Source organism: Berghia stephanieae, chromosome 3 (assembly GCF_034508935.2).
Source record: "Berghia stephanieae isolate SIO BIC M18660-M18661 chromosome 3, UCSD_Bste_1.3, whole genome shotgun sequence".
Classification (NCBI taxonomy): domain Eukaryota; kingdom Metazoa; phylum Mollusca; class Gastropoda; order Nudibranchia; family Aeolidiidae; genus Berghia; species Berghia stephanieae.
Genome location: NC_088362.1, coordinates 104,158,334 through 104,182,818, shown reverse-complemented (window position 1 = coordinate 104,182,818; position 24,485 = coordinate 104,158,334). Strand labels below are relative to the sequence as shown.

General features: G+C 37.6%; 1 protein-coding gene and 1 pseudogene across 12 annotated transcripts; both read right to left on the bottom strand.

The window, feature by feature from the left end:
* Positions 1-1,424: 1,424 nt before the first annotated feature.
* LOC144969054 (DPH4 homolog) lies at positions 1,425-15,677 on the bottom strand. Of its 12 annotated transcripts, XM_078908040.1 has the most exons (7): positions 15,564-15,677; positions 12,550-12,683; positions 10,370-10,489; positions 9,766-9,883; positions 8,722-8,765; positions 8,077-8,133; positions 1,425-2,026 (listed from the first exon to the last, which is right to left on the bottom strand). In XM_078908040.1, the coding sequence occupies exon 7, from the start codon at positions 1,953-1,955 to the stop codon at positions 1,491-1,493; it is 465 nt and encodes a 154-aa protein (XP_078764166.1). In that variant the 5' UTR covers positions 1,956-2,026; positions 8,077-8,133; positions 8,722-8,765; positions 9,766-9,883; positions 10,370-10,489; positions 12,550-12,683; positions 15,564-15,677; the 3' UTR covers positions 1,425-1,490. The 12 variants fall into 12 exon arrangements, with proteins under 12 accessions (XP_078764166.1, XP_078764163.1, XP_078764164.1 ...); XM_078908037.1 differs by lacking the exon at positions 8,722-8,765 and having other exon boundaries at positions 8,041-8,133; XM_078908038.1 differs by lacking the exon at positions 8,722-8,765.
* Positions 15,678-23,403: 7,726 nt separating this feature from the next.
* The window catches only part of LOC144969415 (uncharacterized), a 1,333-nt pseudogene continuing 251 nt past the window's right edge, over positions 23,404-24,485 (bottom strand).

The window sequence follows — 24,485 nt, the reverse complement described above, 5'->3', positions numbered from 1 at the left end:
TTACGATAAACTAAATTAACAATATTAAACTTCACTTTTACTTGTTCATTTTAGGTCTGTTCCATTGATGGGGTTTATATTAATAACAATATTGACAGAAATTAAACATACATCTACAAATAAACAAAAGAGAGAGAGAGAGGGACTTGTTTACTTTGATCTATCTATCTATTTAATACTGTCTATCTTAGCTCCTCCCACGCCGATTCTTGATGACATGTGTCCAATTAAGTTTACCATCCCTGGACCGACAGCGGTTCACAAAATTCTTTGATTTTACACCACCATTCATCGACTTTATGCATATTAATATTAATGAGGAAACTCAAACTCAAAGAGTAGGACTCGCCTCTTTGAACCTGCTGTTCGGACTTGCTTGTTCATTTGACACGTACCTGTTTTATGACACAATGCTGTTATTGGCAGGGATGGATTAAAAGTGAGAAAAACGTGGGAATAACTTTATTATCCGAAACAGAATTACCATGATATTATTCCTATCTTCTTTATTGTCAACGAATCGGGTATAAGCGTGGTCCTCATTTACAAAAACAAAACTAGATATTATTGCTGTGGCCCTTCTGTTATTTTATTATTATTATTATTATTATTATTATTATTATTATTATTATTGTTATTGTACGTAGTGGTGGTATTACGATTGTTGTATTTTTTTTTATTTTTTTTTGGTGGTTATTAAAAGTATCAGTTTATTTTTTGGTTCCATTTACGATTTTTTTCCACTTTCTTGTATGCTGCCATCAAATTGTGTGATTTATTGGCGAAAGCCTAAGAACAAGATTGAATAAACTTTGAAACTTTGTAAATAATGGGTAATTAAAAGGATAGAATAGAAGAAACGACAGTAAGGGAGCGTTCACATATTACGTCATCAAAAATTTGCCCTTTTTAGACCCCCCCCCCTCCCCCAAGTCATCACTTGTCATCATTGACCTGACCCCCCCCCCCTCCCCCAACAGATGATGACGTCATCAAATTTAATAAAAACTAAAAGATAAAAATATTTATTATTCATTTTTCAAACCATAAACATTGATTATCAACGTTTGATTAAACACATTCAGACATTTTATTAATTTCAGAAACTGTTGATAGTTTATGTTTTACGATACAATGGGGACATAAAATTTTCACCTTTTTGCTAATTTATTTGGAATGCCATTTTTGAAGCTCTTGCATTTAATAAAATAGGCCTAATTTGCCTATGTTTTGATGACATCATCTTGGGTCTGACCCCCCCCCCTCCCCCATGTCAACACATGTCAACATTTGGTAGACCCCCCCTCCCCCCCTAGCTGATGACGTAATATGTGAACGCTCCCTAACAGTGAACCAGGTTGAAAACTAATTTTGACAAAGAACATTTCCCGCAGATAGTAAAGTCGACAAAGTAAAAACATTTCCTGGTTATTGCAACATTTTACTTCATTTCTTTATTAATCAAATTAATATATGCACACATTGAATATTCATTCCTTTTCATAGTCCACTTGAATTGTTAAAGAACACGTTTCACAACAGACCAAATCGTAAAACAACTCAGCCTCCATCTCAGATAGAACATAATGACTTCCACATCTACAGGGATACACAAAACATTTATCATCTTCTTCAAAGTCAAAGTCGCTAAAATGCACAGTATCTTGAATGGGAAAAGTCTGGTGTAAACATCTCTCTTTCCACTTTATATCAAACTCTGTTCGAAGCATAGGGTTACTTAAGACCTTCCATGCATAATTAATTTTCACAAATAAATTACAATAGTCCTTTGATTCTAAAAAAGCACCGGATGCAACGTCATCTATTTTAACATTTTCTTCATGCTCATTATTTTTGTCAGGGTGGTAAACTTTTGCAAGTTTGATGTAAGACTTTCTGATTTCCTCCACCGTGGCATCAGCATTCACTTGCAGAATTTCATATACATTTTCCATGATGATCTGTTCTTTCGTTTACACCATATTTAACCGAAAACAATTTCGGTGGATCAATGCAGGCAATTGAGCTGTGGAATAAAAACAAATAAAAATAAAAATGCAGTTATTTATTTTTGTCATGCATTCAGTCCACGTCTTTCGAACCAATTTAACCATTCCCTATGTTTATTTGATTTTCTTTGATGAATTATTATTTGCTAAAATATTAATTAAACAATATTAACCTATATACATGACAGCATTACATTAACCACGCAGCGCGTATCAGGGATGTAGTAAATACAAACTCGAAAAAAAAAATTCTGAAATTCTGCGAGCTAATTTCAATGGTCTACATCGACGGTATCAGTAGGTACCTACTTATTTTTTGTTTGTTTGTTTGTTGCTTTAGGTCTCTTCCAACACAATTGAGGTTATATGAGAGACCGCTGAAACAAAAAAACAAGCAATCTAACAAAAATAGTACAAATGTAAATCAAAATCATAACCTCAAGATATCATAAACTAAATTATAAATAACCAAGAACAAACTGGCAGAAGATTTACAGAAAAAAAAATATCCCCCGTCAAAATACAATCACAAACCAAAGAAGCAGGATAGGGTAGTAAAGAGATGAAGAAACGACATCACTATCGGATCGTACACCCATGCGAACATCATAGGTATATGATTCAAGGGTGATGCTCCCATCCAACCACCCGCCAGGTACCTACTTAGGTAAACATGCAATTGTCATTCCAATAATGATGTGATAAAAGGCCTAGAGATGATTGTGACAAGATTTTTAGGACTTTTGAGTGATAAGTCTCAGAATAAAATCCATTGTTCATTTTGTTTATCGATGGATTTAATGATTTGTGTTTCCTTTTTGTCAGAAGGAATAACCATTATTTGGCGCTGTTTATGCTTAAATCAGTGCCAATTTAGTATACCTTATAATTATGGATTAAACAAGGTTAAATTGGTTTTGGAGAATGAAAAAATCAGAATTTTGCAATTCTAAACTTTACTGCACCCCTAAGTAAATATTTTTATTAAAATTAAATTCAGGTCAAAATATTACGCCCAATGACTAAATGAAATTAATAATAAGAACCCTTATTGAAATTTCAGCAGTCATCTTATTAAGGCCAATTTTTGGAAAGATGGTCACTATCCGATATTTATCATTTTCAGGTCCCAACCCTCCAGTTACTAACAAAGACAATTACGTGTAGTTAGGAGTACATTTTACAGTCTTTACAATTACAACACTACTGTCAATTTGATTATCTATTTTTGAAATGGTGTCATTACTGCCGTTTTATTGAAGATCACAGTATACGTCTATGTGCTATATGATTAACATTGCATATACTGTGTTTTTAAAAAACAACGGCAGATTAGGTTTAGAATCGTGTTGAAACGCCCTTTACTTTATTATGGATTAGGTTTCAATGAGAACAAACAAATTTGAATTTTTCCCCCACCACGGTCAATAGTTTGTAAGTCGTAGTCTCAGCCCAGAAATGAGACACCATAGCCATTTCTCACGAATACCAAGGCTAAGTAAAATGTATTTTCAGACTCAATACGACTGAAATGAATTGCAACACACAGGAATTTCAGAAGCAGAAATAAGAAACTGTAACAGAAACAACTTCAGAGCTCAGTCATGAATACTCGATATGTATCCACCAACTTCTACTTTCGATTCTGCAGGCAATGTTTTGCTTTTAAACTAAAAATAACCCCCTTGTGAATTTAGTTCCGAATTAAAATTAGTAGTTGCTGTCGTGGAAATAAGTTGAATGGTTAAATACACGAATAATCGTTACTGACACAACCAGAGATCTTATTGATCTTATGAATTCTATATCAAAAAAAAAAAAAAAGAAGGAAAAGAGAAATAGAAAAAAACAAAAGCAAAGGGAGAGAGAGAGAGAGAGAGAGAGAGAGAGAGAGAGAGAGAGAGAGAGAGAGAGAGAGAGAGAGAGAGAGAGAGATGATGATGTGTTAGAGGTGGTAGGGATGATGATGTGGTGGTAATTGTAGTGGTAGTGGTCGTATGGATGATTGTGTGGTGGTGGTTGTAGTAGCTGTGGTAGGAATAATGACGTGGTGGTAGTTGCAATAGTAGTGGTGGTAGTTGCAATAGTAGTGGTGGTAGGGATGATGTTGTGGTGGTTGTAGTAGTAGTGGTGGTAGGGATGATGATGTGGTGGTGGTTGTAGTAGTGGTAGTAGGGTTGATGATGTGGTGTTGGTTGTAGTAGTAGTGGTCTTAGAGATGATTGCGTGGTGGTGGTTGTAGTAGTTGTGGTAGGAATTGATATTGAACTTATGAATTCTATATATCTAAAAAAAAAAAAAAGAAGAAAAGAGAAATAGAAAGAAAGGCAAAGGGAAAGAGGAAAAAAAAAAAAAAAAAAAAAAAAAAAAAAAAATATATATATATATATATATATATATATATATATATATATATATATATATATATATATATATATATATATATATATATATATATATATATATAATATATATATAAATATATATATATATTATTTTTCTCTGTTGTAGGTACCTATTGCCTTTTTAATATATATATATATATATATATATATATATATATATATATATATATATATATATATATATATATATATATATATTTATATATATATATATATATATATATATATATATATATATATATATATATATATATTAAAAAGGCAATAGGTACCTACAACAGAGAAAAATAATCCAGACCCATTTGTCCCTCCCCTTTCCCTTCAACTTCAACCATCAACTAGCTAATCAAAGAACATCACTGGTCTTCTGGGTCAATTATGACATCTGGTGCCATTCTGTCTGGCCCGACGTCATAAAAACGGGACCGTCACCAAATTTCACGAGACTGAGCACAGGTGTCAAAATATGACATAGACATAATGGGGATTTTGTGGTTTTGAGGGAAATGTTTGACACGGCAAATTCAGCGGAAAATTTCTGACAAATTTTCAAAACCACTGTTTATTTATAAAATTATTTTTTTTTGAAAAAGGAGGAATTGTGATTGGGATGGGCGGAGTTAAACTACCATTTAGGCGGAAATCCGCCTTTAGTCGGCAGATTTTCAGCCCTGGTTATTATATACATATTTTTATGAAATAAAAACATAACAAATAAACATATTTTGATGAAAAGTTCACAGCGATGCACCGATTAAATCGTTTCCTGCGATCTTTTTGTTTATTATTATTATTATTATTATTATTATTATTATTATTATTATTATTATTATTATTTTTATTATTATTATTATTATTATTATTATTATTATTATTATCATTATAATAAAACATGGTAAAAATATCCTGATGTAAATGACAATGACAAATTAATGAAATAAAAAAAAAATGAAGAAAATGAAAGAATGATAATAATAAAAATAAATAATATAATAATATTTAATAATATTGTTGTTAATTTACTACTACTACTACTACTACTACTACTACTACTACTACTACTACTACTACTACTACTACTACTACTACTATACTACTACTACTACTACTACTACTACTACTACTAATAATAATAATAATAATAATAATAATAATAATAACAATAATATATACTGTATTCATCCCCAAAAAATGGAAATTCGTTTACAGACGTGGCATGCATAAAAATGTATAAACACAAAGTTGAGAATCTATGGCGACAATGTGTACACACACACACACACACACACACACATATATATATATATATATATATATATATATATATATATATATATATATATATATATATATATATATATATATATATATATATATATATGCAAATGCACAAAGATGTAAAAAATATACAACCAAGAGCGCATAGCGACACATTATATATTAATTTGATAAATTGAGATAGGCCACTACTACTACAACCAACACCACATCATCAACCCTACCACCACTACTACAACCACCACCACATCATCATCCCTACCACCACTACTACTACAACCACCTTCACATCATCATCTCTAAGACCACTACTACTACAATCACCACCACATCATCATCCCTACCACCACTACCACATCATCCCTACCGCCATACCTCTGGCCTCTAGTCCGAACTTGTGTGTGTATAATTATAAAATAGTATTTAATTTAAATCACAGTTGCGCGTTAAACATTCAAATACTTATTTGGCAAAAATGATTTAAGGTGATGTGTTGTCTTTGTTTTTATAGATATGAGGCGACGGCTCCTCATGGAGAACTTAATATATTTGTGAAGGGGGTGATCGCCATCCTTCATAACTTTCTCCATTTTACTTAGACAAAATCTCTTGAACAGTTCTTACACATTGGAAATTGGGTAAGTATAACTCCTGGCTTTATCAATTATCCAATCAATTTTCTTAATGTCGCAAGTACTGGCATTTCCACACCAAGCTGTAATACAAAAGTAATAACGGTCTCCAAAACGGATCTATAAAAAATAGGGTGCATAACGTTTTGTCTATGTCAAATTCTGAAAGTTTCCGAATAAAATACATTCTTTTATTCAATTTAGAGATAACAGCATCGGTTTGTAAATGCCACTGCAATTTATTGTCAATTAAAATACCCAAATATTTATAAACCGAAACTTGCTCAACAGCTTGATTGTTTAAGTATTGTATAATGAAATTTTGAAAAGTGTTTTCTCAAATATAATTAGTGATAATGTCACAAACAATAGATATTTCCTCAGTTGATAAGAGAGACGAATGCACAATGCTATGTTGACATTCTCTGTAAGGTATGTACCACTGAGCCCTGTTACCACCAAGCTGATAAATTCACACGCTGGAAGTTGTTGACTGTAGCTTATTCTCAACATGCGCAAGCACGACTCGGGTGTCAAATAACCTGGTGACAATGACAAGATACGCCCGATTATTCTCAACATGCAGAATGCGCGACTTGGGTTTCGAATAACCTGGTGACAAGATACACCAGAGTTTCGGATATCAAATAACACTCCGATCCCCAAAATGGTATGAGAAAAATAGTAGTGAAAATCGACATGATGCATCATTCAGAAACACTGGTTGGTGTCTGACATGTAGGCATCTTTGCATCAACATCAATCACGCTTGAGAAAAAGGTAGCGGGAATGTTAATGGACCCTTGAGAGTTCCATCCACTGATAAACTTCTTTTTGCTGTGGTTCCATATGAACTAGCATTGATTCTACGCACTGTAGTAGTTGTAAACATGTCTTCTGTTTGGTCGGTAATGAAGCAATCTCATTGGGAGGAAAATAAAGTGTTTTTTATTGGTTAAGAACATGGGATGATGAGAATCGGGTATCAAACATGTGAATCAACTGCCAACTATTGCTATATCAACGTCGCTAAACAGGAGTTTTACTAAAATATATGTCGCTATTTAAATTTTTTTTTTATTACTAATGACCTAGCCAATAAAAAGGGGCCAGAGGTCAATGTCGCTATCCAGAGGTTGCACTGAAATAGCGCTGGTTTTACTGACTCTGTGCCTCATAGCAATAGCGCTGGTGGTAGGGACTCCGTGTGTGATAGCGCTGGTGGTAAAAGTGCAGGTGGTAGGGACTCAGTAGCTAATAATAGCAATAGCGCTGGTGGTAGGGAATCAGTGGCCAACAGTAATAGGTGGTAGGGACTCTGTGTGTGATAGCACCAGTGGTAGGGATTCTGTGTGTTATAGTATTAGTAGGGACTCAGGGATTAACAGTAATAGCGCTGGTGGTAGCTGGTAATAGCACTAGAGGTAGGAGGAAAACAGTTGCAAAATACAACTAAGAAAATGGAAAAACAAAATCACACAAATTGCCACCATTGGCAAGGAACACGATTTATTATGAAAAAATAATTATCCCAAACTGGAATACACTACAGCCTGCATAATATCAACCCTTGGACAAGCTAGGAAATCATAACAGTTAACAACAAAGAATAATTGTGTACACATCACACAACTGAAAATAAATGATCAGAAACAGCACATATTTCTTGGCTCTTGGGATTAAATAACAAATAAATCCATGTCAGAGACTGCATACCTTTGCAGCCATGCAGTTCTCGACACGTAGGTTCACCTTGACTTGGGATTTAAATCCACGGTAGAGACTGCACACCCCTTCAGCTACGGAAGTCTAAATGTAAAAGGAGAAAAGGTTAAAGTATGAAATAGTATGAATTGGCATTCAATTCAGATCAGCCAGCTAACAAAAAATAACCATTTTATTGACACTTTGAAAACAAAAATCTGCAAAAATCCATAATGCACGCATTGTGCCTGTCACTCTAAAATACTTGAATGAACTAAAATTCAACAAGCGTTTGTCAAATTCAAGAGTTCGATGAATCAGTACAGAATTCCCAAAATATGTCACTTCATTGTCTTTGTAATTTTTTCATGGCATACAAAAACGCAACAGAGTGGTCACCGTTTATAACTAAGGTCCTCTGAAATCAAGCACTTATAATAACTGGATCATACTCATAGGCGAATTCAAAGTTTATTTTGAAAAGTCTAAAGACAATCATATTATTACAGTACTTTTTCCTCTTAGGTCCCCCTAAGGTTCCCCCTGTCCACCCAACAGGAGATGTGTCTGTCTGGAAAGAACTGAGTGATAGACTAGCATCCGATCCAAAGGGTAGCAAGCAATTGATATTGACTGTTTAATGCTATAAAAAACCCTGAGAGAAACGTCAAATTCCTAATAACTGTAAAGTACCTTTATATTTCATAACAAAGCTGGACAGGAGTTCATTTCTCAGCCTATAAAATAAAATAAAAAAGCAAAATATTGCCATGAAATATGACAAAATGTGCCATCAATAGGTCAAAATTTGCCTTTAATTTTACAAAATTCAAACAGGTTAAAAAACACGTGGTCTTTTGAAATGCCATGAATTAATTTTAATAACACTGCATACTTAAGTGACATAAAGCATTAAAATTTAAAAATAATATCCTATTTCTGGGTATATAAGCACATTTTCACAATTTTTCAGCTAAAATCAAATCTTATAATTCTTAATATGGAACAGAAAAACAAAAAACAAAAAAACAAAAACAAAAAAAACAAAAACAAAAAAAAAAAAAATAAAAAAAAAAACAAATAAAAAAAAAGACAAAAAAGGGTCTAACTATGAAGCCTCCGCTAAAATGTTTACAATGTGCAGTTACATTCAAAACTTATAACTATCACAGTACATAACAGATGATTTACAAGGAATTTTATCATCTCAAGAAGAAAGGTACTGTATTTGACCGTCTCTCTCCCAACTAAAGGCCCTTGCAAGTACCAGGGGAAGAAAATGAGCAACATGGAAAGGGAAAACAGATATAAGAGATAAAAAAAATGTGAACACTCTGCCCAGAACCCTTCCCAAAACATCTTTTTTGTTAAAGCTGGTCATCATCTTTCCATCTCCTCAGTGCTGCCTCGAATGTATTGTAATGTAATGTGAGTTGGAATGGTTGTTATTCTATAAACATTCTGTCCTCGTGTCAATAGTGCCTGTACCTGACTAATCTATTACTATATATTACACTCAATAGTGGGAGGGGGGGGGGGGGGGGTACAATTAAGTACTGAAAATATAAAGCACCAAGAAAAGAAACAAGTAATACATATTTATAAAAATAATTGAGTCAGAAGGTCAGAATTGCGACTAAAATCGAATTTGCAGTTAATTGCTGTCAAGTGTAAAATGTGCGACTGCTAAAAACTGCGGAGACAATATGTCAATTAAAATGAATAAATGATTCTTACCAATTCACATGGGTGATTTTCATGGTTGTGGTTAGCACTTGTGATCTTCAGAAGCCAGTGCCCATTGTTTTCAACTTCAGCAATTTGAAAGTAAGCACTGCAATTTAACTTCAGAGTCCTGCGTGGTAAGAAAATCTTTTTAAACAAAAAAAATGAAATTATCTACACTAGAGACAGTATATTAATAGCGTAAAATGTCACTTGCACAACTCATTTGTGATGGATTTCAACATGCAGATTATAGAGCAATTGAAAAGAAATCTTAATAACAAGATTCACTAATAATACTAATCCAGCGCAATCAGATACAATGAATAAATCAAGTCTTTTGCTTTACATCATGCAGCCCATACACTGAAGACTGTAAATGAGATGTATTTAGGCACACATTTCCTCTCCCTCCTTCTGGATGTATTTTAAAATTCAGAATCAGTTTGACTACTTTATTAAAATTGTCTTGGCAATCAAGATAGAAAAGTCATTGATGATAATTTACCCCCTAGTTATTCTCAAACATCATATCCTTGTGCATATGATACTTCAATAATAAAATAAAAAAGTAAAAAACAGCTCCTGCAACCTTCCAAAAAGATCCAAAACCAACCTTCTATCTCTGGTTAGGGCGATCTCCTTTACCCAAAGTTAATCTCTTTTTTCCTTGTTCCCACCCGTTAACACAAAAGTGAAATATCAGCTGGTCTTCCTCTGGGTCATATGATTGAAACTGAAAAACATGGAATAAAGATCATAACAAAGTTACTAAAACTAAAATATTAAGTAAATAATTACAATATTTTCTACAAATGAGAGAATGCTGTTACAGTTCAGTACATTAAACGAATATGAAAGTAAGTCAAGAGTTTTATCTAAGAACTTAACCTTGTGTCGCATATGGTTGTACTCAGAGCAGGGACCAGGTCAAAAGCTAAATGGCATACAACAAAACCACAAATGCAAAGCCAAGGTCGTGTTGTTTTCGACATTTAAAGTAAAGTCAATAAAAATTCAAACCACACTATATTGTACTAAGTAAAATGGTCTCTTAACATTCAATCAGAACTTGTCATTCGAGAAAAATTACTACATTATAAAATTGATGTTCAGATGGCATTTTTGAAGGCGCATTAAGAAAATTCATAAACAAAAAAACAAACAAAAACAAAAAACAACTAAAAAACCCTAGGACTACCCTGCAGTACCTTTCAATACTACTTCAATGAAAATGGCTGCAGAGAACAAAAACAATGGTCATATAAGTATAAGTATAAGGACATTTACAAACCAATCAAGGTTTTTTTCTATTGCTATTAAAATGCGAAGTGACACCTAACTCACATTACTACTAATTAGATATCGCTCCAGCATGTTAGTAATCACAAAAATAAAGTCACTAAAGCTACAAAAAGGAAGGTACTTTAATAAAATAGTGGTCCATGCTGAGCAGAGTAATTTTACAGATGTTTTGACTAGAAAGCAACCGTTTGCCACAATGGATTTTTTGTAGTTTAAAAAAAAATTTATGCTAATGTGCAATCTACATTTAAAATAAAAGTGGCTTAATTCATAATTTCTTCTAAATAGATATAATTCCGATTATTAAACATCTCGACTTCAAATACCGTCAACGGGGACAATTTTTTTTTCACTATTAATTTTTTTTTTAACGTCTAGAGTCTAGAGCCTATTCTTACTTCTTTTAAATTTCAACATTTATTTGTTTGTTGTGCTGAAGAAGGGTTTGTACCCGAAACGTCTATTGTCTGTATTGTTTCCATCCAAAGCCTCTCCATTATCACTCTTTCATTTTTCATTAGTATTTTCATGATCCCACGCTTCAAACTTCAGGCAGCCCCTACCACCCTCTACTTTTCAGTGAGAGTGAGGGGGATGACAAATGAGTTACCACTTAAATCAGGAAAGAAAATTGTTGTATCTAGTTTACTTACCTTTTTGTGGACTTTTTACTGAAAAGTACATCATTCTCTTCTTCAAATTCATGAAGAAGAGAATGTCTTGTTTACCGAACGGGCCTTTACCGAAAGCGCCATTTTGTTCACGAAGGAAAGCTTCAGAAAGTACAGAAAAAGCTCACAACCTAACCTTCAACACATAAGAGTGCTGGGAGTACAGATAGGGAAAAGTGGTTGTTTCCACTATTCGTAGGCGTAGTACGTATAGTTACTTTGTTAGAAAAACAACTGATTTTTCAAATGAAAATAATAAAGTGAAATATGTTTTTCTTTTTCCCAGTAATTCCAACATAATATTCTAAAGCCATAAATATCCATAATCCACCCCCACCCAATTCCCAATTGGACATGGCATTGCCTTATATTAGTTAACCTCCTTTATGACCACAATTGCCCAAAAGCAGGCTCAAATCAAGGAAAAGCTTCCTCACAATAGAGAGCCTTCACCCAGACCATTCAGCATTCTTCCGCCTGGACAAATGGGTAGAATGGGACAAGACAGCAAACGATGCCCTCCAGCCCCCAACAGAAAAGCTCCCAGCAGGCACAGACCTCAAGAGAAAAGACTGGGTGGCGTTGAACAGAGCTAGAGCAAAGGTGGGAAACACCGTCACCAATCTCTTTAAATGGAAAATCTCACCGGGCACTGAATGCCCATGCGGTCACCCCAGACAGACCATGGACCACATCCTGTCCGAATGCTCGCTGGGACCTCACTGCACCAATGCTGACCTGAGGGAATGCAACCAGACTGCCCGGGACTGGCTGACTCACTGGCGCGACAAGATATGATGATTAGTTAACCTCCACTGACCTCAGACAAGTAGCTAACAGCGAAGGTTAACGGACCCTTGAGAGTTCTATCCACTGATAACCTTCTTTTCTTTTGCTGTGATTCCATATGAACTAAAGCTGATTCCACACAGTGTAGTAAATATTGTGTCCTGACTGGTCGGTGACAAAGCGATCGCATTGGAAACAAAAAAAAAGCGTTTTTATTGTTTAAGTTTAAGAGTGCGAAATATGATGGTCGGTATCAAGTATCGGTATCAACTGCTGATTATTGTTATAATAATGTCGTTAAACAGGGGTTTTACTGAAATGTATGTCGCTATTTTGTTTTTTTTTTATTACTAATAACGTATAGCAAAAAAATCGGGACCTGAGGTCAATGTCATTATCGAGGGGTTGTCGTTTTATTCAGAAGTTGCCCTGTATTTGATTGTTGTTATATAAAGTGATGCATTAAAATTAAGATATGAAGAATGAAATAATCCAATGCGCTTGAATAAATCCTTCATAAATTATACATCCTGGCCTTTGTTGGTTGATCGCCTCTCACTACTCTGGAGAGGATGGGCTAGGAGTCGGGTAGATGATGGTATCTCTGGACTTGACTGAAGTGTGTGCTCTTTGCTCACGGAATCAACTCCCTATATTTCTATTTCTGACATTTGAAGTCATGCTACTATTAGTAGTACTAAACTGTCATTTCATTGTTTCAATCTTTCTCACTTGAGCACCACCGCCGCGGATACAGTCTGGAACGCCTCAGTCAACCCTGAAACCTAATCCATTCACTCCCCCCCCCACGGCCTTAACAACACTCTGCCACTACTACCACTCACCATCATCAGTAACTACCCTGTTGTCTGACTGTTGCATTAGGGTTAGTTGACGGAATATTTGAGTTATTTGCCTTAGTATGAGGAGCTTTTGTAAGGCCTCCCAGACTATTATTAGATATAAAAAGAGTCTTGAGTTAGTAGAGTAGTGGGATAATTCTTGTCACTCTAGTCTAGAACTCTACTCTAGTCACTTCACTTTTAAAAAATGTTTTTGATTTATCATTTGAATTTAAAGTAAGGCCACCATTATTCGCAGTAGTACTGCAACCAGTAGATATCATTCATTTCAATTATTTGTAGTTGTAGCCTTCGAGGCTAGAGCTTTATTGTATAGAGGATTGGGCGCAGAATAAATAAACTACATTATTATTATTACTATCTATTATTTCTTTAAATTTATTAATTATTATCATTATAATTATTATTATTTTTATAATAATAGTAATAATAATAATAATAATAATAATAATAATAATAATAATAATAATAATAATAATAATAATAATAATAATAATAATAATAATAATAACAATAATAATAATAATAATTATTATGATGATGATGATGATTATTATCATTATTATTATTATAATATTATTTTTAAAAAAAATGATACTATTATTATTTTGCGTTTCATTGACGATAACGATGTGTCTGTTGTTGTGGGGGTTGTGATTGTAGTGGTGGTGTTGATGATGTAGTAGTGGTAATGATGATGACTATAAGGATAATGATGATGATGTACTGGTAGCGGAGGTTGCTGTAGCTTTGATAACGACAACGGTGTGGTAGCTGTGGTAGTGGTAGTAATGATAATGATGTGATGGTTGTAGTGTTGGTGGTATCGATGATGATGAGGAGGATGATGATGTAAAATGTAAATGTGGTGGAGGTTGCTATAGTTTTTATAACGATTGTGGAGGTTGCTGTGGTAGCAGTAGTAATGATGAAGTGGTTTTGTGGCTGTAGTAGTAGAGGTAGTTTATTTAATTTATGGGAACTTCTATTACTTGGAGGAGCACTGAGATACGAGTCGAGCAGCGGAGAGAGAGAGAGAGAGAGAGAGAGAGAGAGAGGGAGAGAGAGAGAGAGAGAGAGAGAGAGAGAGAGAGAGAGAGAGAGAGAGGAGAGAAGAGAGAGAGAGAGAGAGAGAGAGAGAGAGAGAGAGAGAGAGAGAGAGAGAGGAAGAGGGAGAGAGAGAGCGAGAGAGAGAGAGAGAGAAGAGAGAGAGAGAGAGAGAGAGAGAGAGAGAGAGAGAGAGAGAGAGAGAGGTATTCCTGGAACTTTATAAAATACATTTGACAAATGGTAAATAATAATTATACAATATACGGGGACGGAACTATTCTCATAATAATAATAATAATAATAATAATAATAATAATAATAATGCACATTTATATTGCACAACCTATCCACCTGGTTGGAGACTCTGGGCGCATTACAAATAAAATTGTCATATTGAAAAAGAAAAATACACACGAATAGCCACCCTCTCCCACCACCCACTGCCTCAAACACGCCACTTACACTCTTCCACACGTACCACATAAACACACTTGCAACACATAGACTTTTTGAAAGTAGTATGTTTTTAACCGATTTTTAAAAATGTTCAGTGATGGGATCTTCTTATTCTTAGTCTTAATGGAGCAGGGAGTTCATTCCAAGTAAGAGGGGAAAAGTGGGAGAAAGATCTTTCTCCAGCCTTTAATTTGGTCCTTTTTTTTTCTTTCTCATTAAAGGTACTACTGCTAGATTTCAAGATGTGAACGAATGGTCAAGTTGGGTAGTGCGGACGGGGAAATTTTGATTCATGGATTGGATTAGGGTAACAAAAACAAAATAAAACACGATCGTGTCAAGTTTCAGACTTGAAGTTGAAGGAAAAGTTGAAAAGTTAAAAATATCAATTCTAAGTCACGCCCGCAAAATGTTTCAATCATCCCTCCTCTTCTTTCTTGGCTCAAACTAACACACTCTCATTCAACTTCAAGCCATTCAACATCACGCCATTTTGAACAGAAAATACAGTGTTAGATATGTTCAGTGGGGGACAACGACTAATTTTTAGAGATGGGAGAGAGCACTTCTACTCTAGTGATTCCGCCGTTGACTCACTTTTCGCAGTATTAATGCGAATAAGCATTTCGTTAAAGTAAAGGAGCCCCCAATCTTACATATCATATTGTATCCTTACCCAACATCCAAATGTTTGTCAATTGTGCAATGGGACTTTTATTATAAAGAATTTGTATATTCCAACACTCACAAACAAAACAACAGAAGTTTAAAGTTTTACTTTCACTTTCAATTTTTTCACTGTAACTTGTAACAAGTGAAACAACTGCACTGTAATTTTTTCACAGTAATATTTTTTAATCAAAAAGAGCTCTACCTATAACCGCCATGTTGTTCCCAACTGCTGTCTGCATTATTTTGCCCATTGATAAAGTGGCGTGGCCTCGTGTTGTTTCATGAACAACATGACAATCATAGTAAATCTTAATGTACGCATTGACCCAGGGACTCTGATTGGTGAGCACCGGTGGGGGTTGAACCAGTGACCATTCAATATGTCAATATTAGAGGGGAGGAAACCGAGAGACCCGGGTGTGAACAGTAGTGGAGAATACCGAATGTAGAAGTGGGAACTTGAGGTTTTTTGTTTTTTTTTCTTTCTTGAATATATAGCACAATATCCACTTACGTGCTCAAAGCGCTTTACAATGGGTCCCTAGCCAACAGCAACACAACATGTAGAACGAGACATGCTGCCTGTTAGGCAATATTACACTTTTTTTTCGGACAAAGACACTGCTGTTAACGGCCAGGTACTCATGTTACACCTGAGTATGGTGAAAGAATGTGAGTAAAGAGCCTTTTCCAATGACTCCACTATCCGTCGAGCGAGGCTGGAACCCAGGACCTTCCGATGTGAAAACGGGTGTCATACCACAAACTCACATCTATATCCGTGTGGACCAGGGACCAAGAGATATTATGATAAGTGAAGAGTAAACCAGGACTTTGATATGTGAGCACCAGTGGGGGAGTAAACCTGGGGCTATAGGATGACGGCACCGATGGGGATTGAACTCCAGGTTGTAAGATCTGTAAACAAGTGGGAAGTCAACCAGGAGACTCTATAAATTATGGATAAAGAGAGGGATGCAGCCTACCCACTTTTTTAAAAAAGATGGACACCAGTGGAGAGTGAACTCAGGACTATGGGAGATGGACACCAGTGGGAAGTGAACCTGGGACTGGGAGGCGACACTACTGGGGAGTGAACACAGTATCACGGGATTTGAACCGGGAAGTAAATTAAGGACTACCTAAATGAGGTAGAACCAGTGGGTAGTGAACCTGGAGCAATTAGAGGGGGACACCACTGATGAGTAAAAACAGAACCACTATATACAGATTCAATTGGGGAATGAACCAGGGGCTGTGAGAGGAGGACACCACTGGGGAGTGAACAAGGGACCACCGAAAATGGACACCAGTGGGGAGTGAACCTGGGACTATGGAAGGTGACCACCATTGGGGAGTGAGCTCAAGGCAATGAGAGCTTGACACCACTGGGCAGTGAACTCGGAACAACCAGATATGGACACCAGTGGGGAATGAACCGGGGGCCATGAGAGGTTGACATCACTAATGAGTAAACATGGAACCACAGGATATGGACTCCAGTGGGGAGTGAATCCAGGACTCTGGGAAGTGGACACCAGTAGGGAGTGAACCCGGGGCTATGGCAAATGACTTTTGGGCGTGAACACCGTGGGAAGTGAATCCAGGACTCTGGGAGGTGGACACCAGTAGGGAGTGAACCCGGGGCTATGGCAAATGACTTTTGGGCGTGAACACCGTGGGAAGTGAATCCATGAATCCAGGGCTATGGGAGGTGGACACCAGTAGGGAGTGAACCCGGGGCTATGGCAAATGACTTTTGGGCGTGAGCACCGTGGGAAGTGAATCCATGAATCCAGGGCTATGGGAGGTGGACACCGCTAGTCAATAAATGCGGAACCAATGGATATGGACTCCAGTGGGGTGTGAATATGGAACTATAGGAAATAGACACCAGTGGGGAGTGAGCCTGGGACTATGAGACATGGATACCACTTATGAGTAAACACGGAACCAATGGATATGGACTCCAGTGTGGTGTGAACCCGGGGCTATGAGAGGAGAACACCACTGGGATGTGAACAGGGGACCACCGGATATGGACACCAGTGGGGAGTGAGTGAACCCAGGACTTTGGGAGGTGGACACCAGTGCAGATTATGGTGATATGCCCTGGTAATGGTTGCTATGACATACAGTGCACTCTCCCGATAACGACCTCTCCGAATAACGACATTCTCCCGATAACGACATTGGCCCCCGGTCCCGATTTTTTTACTATATGTTATTAGTAATAAAACTCTCTAAATAATGACATACTTTTTAGACCACTCTCCGGATAACGACATTGAGTTAGCAATAATGGGCTATGACTTTGCTAGATACAAAAATAAAAATAGCTAAAATGTTGTTTCCGGTAAGTTTCATTTCATTCTCTGATCCAGAGGCACCTCATAGCCAATGAGATCACTTTGTTATCAGCCAATGAAATGTCCTACCAGAGGCACCTCATAGCCAATGAGATCACTTTGTTATCAGCCAATGAAATGTCCTACCAGAGGCACCTCATAGCCAATGAGATCACTTTGTTATCGGCCAATGAAATGTCCTACCAGAGGCACCTCATAGCCAATAAAAACACACCTGTGTCTATTGTCATCGGTACAAAAGGGTGACGCGCATTGAATGAGTCAATCATCACATCGCTGACCGCTGAATTGATTGTATTCACCCGAGAATAATAACGCACCCCAAGATGTCGACAGCTGCTATTAGAAAAAGAAAGATACTGACAATAGATGTCAAGCTGCAAATTCTGGCTGATGTGGACACAAAGACATTAACCAAGAAACAGACACACACACACTTCGTGTATTTTACATGTTTGGAAAGTCCGATCACTGATCACCCACTATGGTTGGTACATTAATGTACATTCTAAGGGTCTAACCACACCCCTTTTTCCGCCATCTTGAAATTTTCCGAATAACGACATGTTCCCGATAACGACATGCACCTCTGGTCCCGAGCCATGTCGTTATCGGGAGAGTGCACTGTAATTCGAACGAGTTTCACAGACTTTCTCCTTTTTTCTCTTCCCTCTGATCAGGCTAGGCCCAGTGCAGTGGCCTGATCTTCCTCTCCGAGGGAACTTACTTATCGAGTTCCCTCTTTCTATCCTCCTCGTCTTTTTGTTTTCTTTTTTTGTTGTTGACGTTTCGGGCTAGCTGGCTCTACCGACTCTCCGGGAGTGGCCCAAATCGTCACAATACCCAAGGCTGTGAGAGGGGGACACAAATGGGGAGTGAACACGTCCACCAGAAATGGACTCCACTGAGGAGTTAACCTTGGACTATTGTGCGGCTATGTGGTCTTGTGGTATGACATTTGCTTTCGGATCGGAAGGTCCAGGGTTCGATCCTCGTGCTCGGCGCATAGTTGAGTCCTTGGAGAAGGCTCTTTACCCACATTCTCTCACCGTACTCAGGTGTAAAATGAGTACCTGGCCGTTAACAGCGTTGTCTGTGTCCGAAAAATTGTAATATCGCCTAACAGGCGTCATGTCCCGTCCTTCATGTTAAATGTTGCCGTTGACCAGGGACTCCTTGTAAAGCGCTTTGAGCACATTTAGTGGATATTGCGCTATATAAAGCTCAAAAAGCTCAATATTGGAGGTGGAGACCAATGGGGAGTGAACCCAGGGCTATGAGAGGTGAACACCACTGGGGAATAAACTTGGGACCCTGGGAGGCGGACACCAGTGGGGAGTAAACACTGTACCACCAGAAATCGACACCAGTAGGGTATGCACCCAGGACTATGGGAGGTGAACACCATTGGGGAGTGAGCCCAAGGCGATGGGGAGTGAACCTGGGACCACTGGATATGAACACCAGTGGAGAGTGAACCCAGGGCTACGGAAGATGGACATCAATGGGAATTGAACCCAGCGACATGAGAGGTGGATACCAATAGGGAGTAAAAGAGGAACCACGGGATAAGAACACCAGTGAGGAGTGAACCTGGGACTATGGGAGGGGAACACCAGTGAGAATTGAACCTGGGGCTATAGGAGGTGGATACCAGTGGAGATTGAACCCAGGCCTATGAGAAACCACTGGGGAGTGAACCTGGGACTATTGGAGTTGGACACAGTTGGGAGTGAAAACGGTACAAAGGGATATGGACACTGGTGAGGAGTGAACCCGTGACTATGGAAATTGAACGTCAGTGGGGAGTGAACCTGAGCCAATGAGAAATCACTGGGGAGTGAACACAGGACTATTGAAGGTGGACACCAGTGCGGATTATACCCGGAATAATGAGAGGTGGGCACCACTGGGGATTGAACCCGGGTCCATGGATGGTGGACACCAGTGAGGAGTGAACCCAGGACTATGGGAGGTGAACACCAGTGGGAATAAAACCTGGGACTATTGGAGTTGGAAACTGGTGAGGAGTGAACACGGTACAAAGGGATATAGACACCGGTGAGGAGTGAACCCGGGACTATGGGAGGTGAACACCAGTGGGGAGTGAACCCGAACCAATGAGAAATCACTGGGGAGTGAACCTGGGACTATAAGAGGTGGACACCAATGGGAATTGAACCCAGGGTTATGGGAAGTGGACACCAGTGGGAATTGAACCCGGGACTCTGTGAGGTGGACACCATTGAGATTTGAACCCATTGTTATGAGAGGTAGGCACCATAGATAATACTGTACTAGATACGCCAACAGGTCATCAAACGTCATCAAAAGTGGCTAGTGAGAGGTCGAGTGCCGCCATTTTATTTTTATGCAACCTTTGACTTTCACTGAGCTCGATTAACCTTGATTTGTGGACGGAAAATAGAAAAAAAAAGGCAGGGGGGGGGGGGGGGGGGGGGGGGAGGGGGGAGGGGGAGGAGGAGGAGGAAGACAATGAAGAGAAAAAAAAAGAGGGAGGGTAAAGAACAATAAATAGAAGGAAGATAAAAATGGAAGGAAGTGCAACGGCAACAACAGCAACAGCAGCAGGATGAGGAGGAGGAAAAGGAGAAGAGAGGGGGGGGGGGTTTAATATTTTAAGAAAGAAAGAAAGAAAGAGAGAAAGAAAGAAAGAAAGAAAGAAAGAGAGAGAGAGAGAGAGAGAGAGAGAGGGAGAGCGAGAGAGAGAGAGAGAGAGAGAGAGAGAGAGAGAGAGAGAGAGAGAGAGAGAGAGAGAGAGAGAGAGAGAGAGATATGCACAATGCTCACTCCAACGAGGCGTGTAGGTTATGCGATAAAGGGTGAAAAGATTGCTTACATAAAGATTGGCCTTTACTTTATTCTATTTAAAAATTTTATTATTTTTTTTTTTTTTGCGCCTACCTCATGCCTACTTCATTACCATTCCATAGGCCTACATAGTAAATCTTGCTATGCCGTCAATTTTTGGGGAAAAGATGCTTGTATAGCAATTAATTTCACTATACACCGTTCGTAAGTTAACCTTAAGAAATGGTTGGAGATAGTGATGGGTTCGGTTAAATAACTGGTACTGTAAGTACGAATAGACACCCGGATTGCATTTTTATTATCATTATTATTATGTTAATTTCTACAATACAATTAACATAACATAAATTATATAAGGGTTGTTTAGCTTAAAGGCTTTTATACCATTTGAAAAAAAGAAAAGTTCAGGTCAAAATTCCATGATATGATCATAACTATGGTCATCATTTAGACATCATAAGCAATCAAAAATATATCAATTAAAACATATTTATCAAATTCATGTTCTAAGTTATGGAGCTCCCTGTCAATTTCATTTTTGAAATGATTTATACTTTTGCAGTCTTTGGTTATAAATTTCAAACTGTTCCTTGTATCAACTGTCCTTGTGATTCAAGAAATTGCCGAATAATTGTAGAAGAGTGTGATATAAAAATGTTTATTTCTCTTCAGGGGTCAATTTGACGTCGCGGCACTTACAAAGTGTGTTGTGATCAATTTAATCAAAATTGTAGACAATTTTGTATAATTGTATAAGCTCACCCCTCGTTCTTCTATATTTTAGAGATGGGTGGGCTATCTATTGTGTCCTTTCGTCGTAAGTCGTGTTTTCAGTTTCGTCCAAAAGCTTTGTTGCCCGTCTTTTTCATTTTCTGAAACAATTGGCTGCCTATTCAGTATTCATAGATACAATATTCAAGTATGGGTCCAATGACCTATTTATTTAATTGAAAAAACTTGGTAACAAATCATGGACATGAACATCGAAGATCCTTCATTAGTATTAGTGACAGATAGTAAATCGGTACTGATCAGGGTTCACGTAAAAAGCATAAGAAGGTTTTTTTTCTATTAACGTGAATAGCCAACCTGTATACCATAAAAATGTCTCGTATAGATTAGTTTGTAGGAGTTAAAAATTTTGTGTAGAAAAATAGATTTTGGTATTGTCTGCGAACATTTTACAATTCTACAGTTAAAATAGACGAGTCCCTGTTCTTAATAACCTTTATTTGAGGATATGTGGTCTAGTGGTATGACACTAGCTTTCGGATCAGAAGGTCCTGGGTTCGAGCCTCGAGCTCGGCGCATAGTTGAGTCCTCGGAAAAGGCTCTTTACTCACATTCTCTCACCGTACTCAGGTGTAAAATGAGTACCTGGCCGTTAACAGCGTTGTCTTTGTCCGAAATTTGTAATATCGCCTAACAGGCGTCATGTCCGTCCGACATTTTAAATGTTGCTGTTGACCAGGGACCCCTTGTAAAGCGCCTTGAGCAGATTTAGTGGATATTGCGCTATATTAAGCTCAATTTTATTAAAGCTCAATTATTTATCGGAAATATTGCTGGTTCTCAAAGAAAACGAAATCAGTCATTGGTGCAACTGGAGACACAAAATGAGTTATCTCCCATTATTTGTGTAAGTTTAATAATAATAAAAAAAAGCATGGCAGTAGAAATTCAAAGATGATATAGCAATTAAAATTATACTTTTTTCAAGTAAAAAGAAAATAATTTAGATTAAATTTCATTTGTCAATTTTATTATCATTCTTTTAATTATCTACTAATATTCATATTGCCCCAAATTGTTTTCACGCATTAACCGTTTTTTTTTTATCTGACCCCCACGCTCTTCCCTGTTCATCCAACAGTAATTTTGTAGATTGGTCTGTTTCATATGGCAGCAGCAGCCTCTTATGGTTTTCACACGACCATGTTATGACGATCGACCCAATCAGCAAAGTCTGGTCCGCATTCGTGCACCGTCGCAAACCGGCCGGGAAGCATCGTCACAACACACCTTTCGACTAGATGCTCTGCCGTCTCGGGTTCTTCATATGGCAGCAGCTTCTTATGGTTCACACTATTATGTTATGACGATCGACCCAATCAGCAAAGTCCGGTCCGCATTCGTGCACCGTCGCGAACCCGCCCGGTAGCATCGTCACAACACACCTTTCGACTAGATGCTCTGCCGTTTCGGGTTCTTGCCCACAGCGTGGACATAAAGGACAGGAAGTTAGACCCCACTGATGTAACGCACCGGCCGTTAGGCAGCTCCTCGACCGAAGCCGATTCGCAGCTACCCAGTGTCTCCTCTTACTGGTATCAAAGCCTGGCAACTTCTCACCAAGCTTAGAGGAGTGTAGGCGGGAAGTACTTTGCGATAGACTAGCTTTCTATCTAAAGAATAGCAAGCAGTTGTTATTGTCCGTTTAATGTTATAGAAACAGGGATAAATTCGGACTCCATGGGCTTAATGGTTCTGAAAGACTACTTTTTTCTTCTTTCCAGCGCAATGTCTCGTTCTACGTGTAAAGTAATGCTTGGTATCTCTTGTCAAAGCGTTTCGAATACATTTAAATGGATAAGGAGAAATACATGACAGTTCATATCCCGTTCCTTCTTCTTCCTCTCTCTCTCTCTCTCTCTCTCTCTCTCTCTCTCTCTCTCTCTCTCTCTCTCTCTCTCTCTCTCTCTCTCTCTCTTTCTCTTTCTCTCTCTCTTTCTTTCTTCTTTCTTTCTCTATCTCAAACTAAACCGATACCTCCCAGTAGCCCAAAGTCTTCTTCAGATCGGTTAATTTACAAGGTTTTACAATACCTCCTAAACAGAACAGACCTTTGTCACTTCCTCTGACGTAAGCAGAGAGTAGACTCAAACTACTGTGACAAATCATCAACACGTCACAATGCATCAACAAAAACTGTTCTAACACAACCTTAGCCAGTCCTTCACACATAACTTTGTCCTCGAATTCGGTGCTCCTTTCAGAATGGACTATTCTCCCTGGAACTAGTATTAGCCTGTCATGAAAGGACTGTTTTTTCGCTTCCTCTATTGTATTCTGTGAGTCAGACATGACAAAAACCTTGGATTGATTGTATCGAGACAAAGTTTTCCAAGAAAATTCCAGATAACTTTGAGTTTATCACGGGAAATTCGAACTCCGCCGTCATTAGGCATGGTAGGGTTACGACCCATTCGAATGTGAGCACAAATAAGTTTTTCTGACGGACTGTGCAGAGATTTTCCTAGAATGTTGTCAAGACGCTCTTGTAGATATGGAGAAAGTTTTATAAGGCGCCTGAAGACATTCCCTACTACCTGGTCATCAGTCAAATTTGCCATCCACGAAAGTTGGTGAGTGTGGATCTTATTCGCTTTGAAAGCATTCATGTAATCCTGATTTCCCTTCATATAAACATACTTTGATTTTATTTTCTCATGATTTGTAAAGTTAATGTTAGGGACTTTGTTAAAGAATTTTCTATTATCTATAACATCCATAATCTGAACATCATCACTTTTGATTACCCTTTCGTGGATTGACCGGGGCAAGCTCCAGTTAACACGATTTGGTACGATATAGTCAGTAAGCTTACATTTGTTTGACTTTATCTCAGCTTTAAAAGTCCGGCCGGTCAAATTGGCCAAAATGTAGCCCAGTAGAATCCCATTCAGTCTGTTCGCCATCCACCGCAAAAACTCATTGTGTCCGAA

What these genes read in the sequence shown, in the direction of transcription:
- LOC144969054 (XM_078908040.1), bottom strand. Translation starts at nt 1,955, where the DNA reads ATGGAAAATGTATATGAAATTCTGCAAGTGAATGCTGATGCCACGGTG.